Source organism: Sphaeroforma arctica (assembly GCF_001186125.1).
Source record: "Sphaeroforma arctica JP610 unplaced genomic scaffold supercont1.6761, whole genome shotgun sequence".
Lineage (NCBI taxonomy): Eukaryota > Ichthyosporea > Ichthyophonida > Sphaeroforma > Sphaeroforma arctica.
In genome coordinates, this window is record NW_014033797.1 from 10 (window position 1) to 1,575 (window position 1,566).

At 45.0% G+C, this 1,566-nt stretch overlaps 1 protein-coding gene across 1 annotated transcript; it reads right to left on the bottom strand.

The window, feature by feature from the left end:
- Window positions 1-740: 740 nt before the first annotated feature.
- SARC_15798 (hypothetical protein) lies at window positions 741-1,515 on the bottom strand. Its single transcript, XM_014290091.1, has 2 exons — window positions 1,266-1,515; window positions 741-971 (listed from the first exon to the last, which is right to left on the bottom strand). The coding sequence occupies exons 1-2, from the start codon at window positions 1,468-1,470 to the stop codon at window positions 796-798; spliced, it is 381 nt and encodes a 126-aa protein (XP_014145566.1). The 5' UTR covers window positions 1,471-1,515; the 3' UTR covers window positions 741-795.
- Window positions 1,516-1,566: the final 51 nt, after the last annotated feature.

Sequence of the window (1,566 nt, forward strand, 5' to 3'; positions counted from 1 at the left end):
TGTGTGTATGCATGTGTGTATGGCTGTGTGTATATAATACATGCATATGTATGTACCGTTCGTCACCTTACGCGTACGTATCGATGCATTTCACTAGTTACACATGTATATTTCTAGTTTTAATGCACACACCGCTGCCCCAATTGATTAGGAATCGAAGTCGGACGCCGCTGGAAGGGAGCAGGCCGCACCTAAGGAGGCGATGAACTAGAGAAATTAATCATTCATGTCATACCCATATTATAATGAACCCCTTTCTGCTTCCGGACCGGTCCCATTCTCAAGTTTGGGGAGCGATTGGCGATCAAAGGACTACTCTAAATAAAGTCCCCACAATTTCAAATTTACTATGACCTGAAAATCCAACACTTGGTATGAGCCCGAATTCAAATTTAATATGACCTGAAAAGACAACACTTGGTATAGTATGCCTGAATTTGAAATTAATACGACCTGAAAAGCCGACACTTGGTATAACCTGAAAAGCCAACACTTGGTATAAGCCCACATCGCACAAGATACTGAACCCCAAAAAACGGACTACCCTAAACCCCAAAACCTTAAAAACGGACTATGTACCGTAAATCTCTAAACCCTAAAACCGGACTACACCTGTCCGTCATCCGTGTTATAGAATCATATTCATCTGCCCTGTATACGACAACATCTGTCTGCACATTCATGTCGTAAATTCGTGCTTCGACAAGTACATTTCATATTCTCCGCGCCTCAATAGGCATGTTTCATATCATCTTTATAATCTTATTCTTTTAATAATTAATATACCATTGGGCTTTACCTACGCTCGCGGTTGGCGTATCTAAGCAATACGAAGGCCGCGACCCGTACAATGATGAAATAAACAATCAGCATCTCCAGGTAGTACATTTTGTCCCATTTGTGCACCACTCCCGTCCATTCTTGGACCGCTTTGCCGTATTTCTTGTTCTCGAATTCGTTGACAAACATGCCTGTGGTTGTATGTAGCGTGTAGTATGCGCTGGTTAGTGTATGTAAATAAGCACGCCTGGTTTCGTCTGATGCGCATGTCCCTTCCCTATACCCAGAGCGGCTCAGACATGCCATGAAAGGTCCGTCAACGACAGCTGAGACCCACAATATCGCATGCACAATCACTCACTTACATATAAACACGGAGCCACATGCGCGTGTATACCTCCTCTGTAGACAAAGACACCTGAATTCCCCTTTATTCTCACACAAATGTATCTGCACTCCCTTTGGCTTGGTACACCCACCCCTACCTTGTGTGGCGTGGAAGTAGAAGCTGGTCTCCAGGATCCATCTGGCCCAGGGGGGAAGCGCCGTTGAGTTGACGATGAACCCTCCGAACATTAGTTGGTAGGCAACTACGATCATGTACACACACACAGCCATAGCTACGGTACCCACCACAGCAGCAATCATCTGGCAAATGGCGCAGGAGATGTTGATCACCAGGAACAACATCAGGTTGAAGTAGATAAACGCGCCTACGTGGGCTCCAGGCCAACCTGTTCGGTGTTGATGTGGGGTGAATTAAGTATGAGAATGTGGATATAATGA

Bases quoted from the DNA above. Each gene is read 5' to 3' on its own strand.
- SARC_15798 (XM_014290091.1), bottom strand. From the start codon at position 1,470: ATGTTGTTCCTGGTGATCAACATCTCCTGCGCCATTTGCCAGATGATT. The intron at 972-1,265 runs GTAGGGGTGGGT...ATACAACCACAG, and splicing joins CTACTTCCACGCCACACAAG to GCATGTTTGTCAACGAATTC.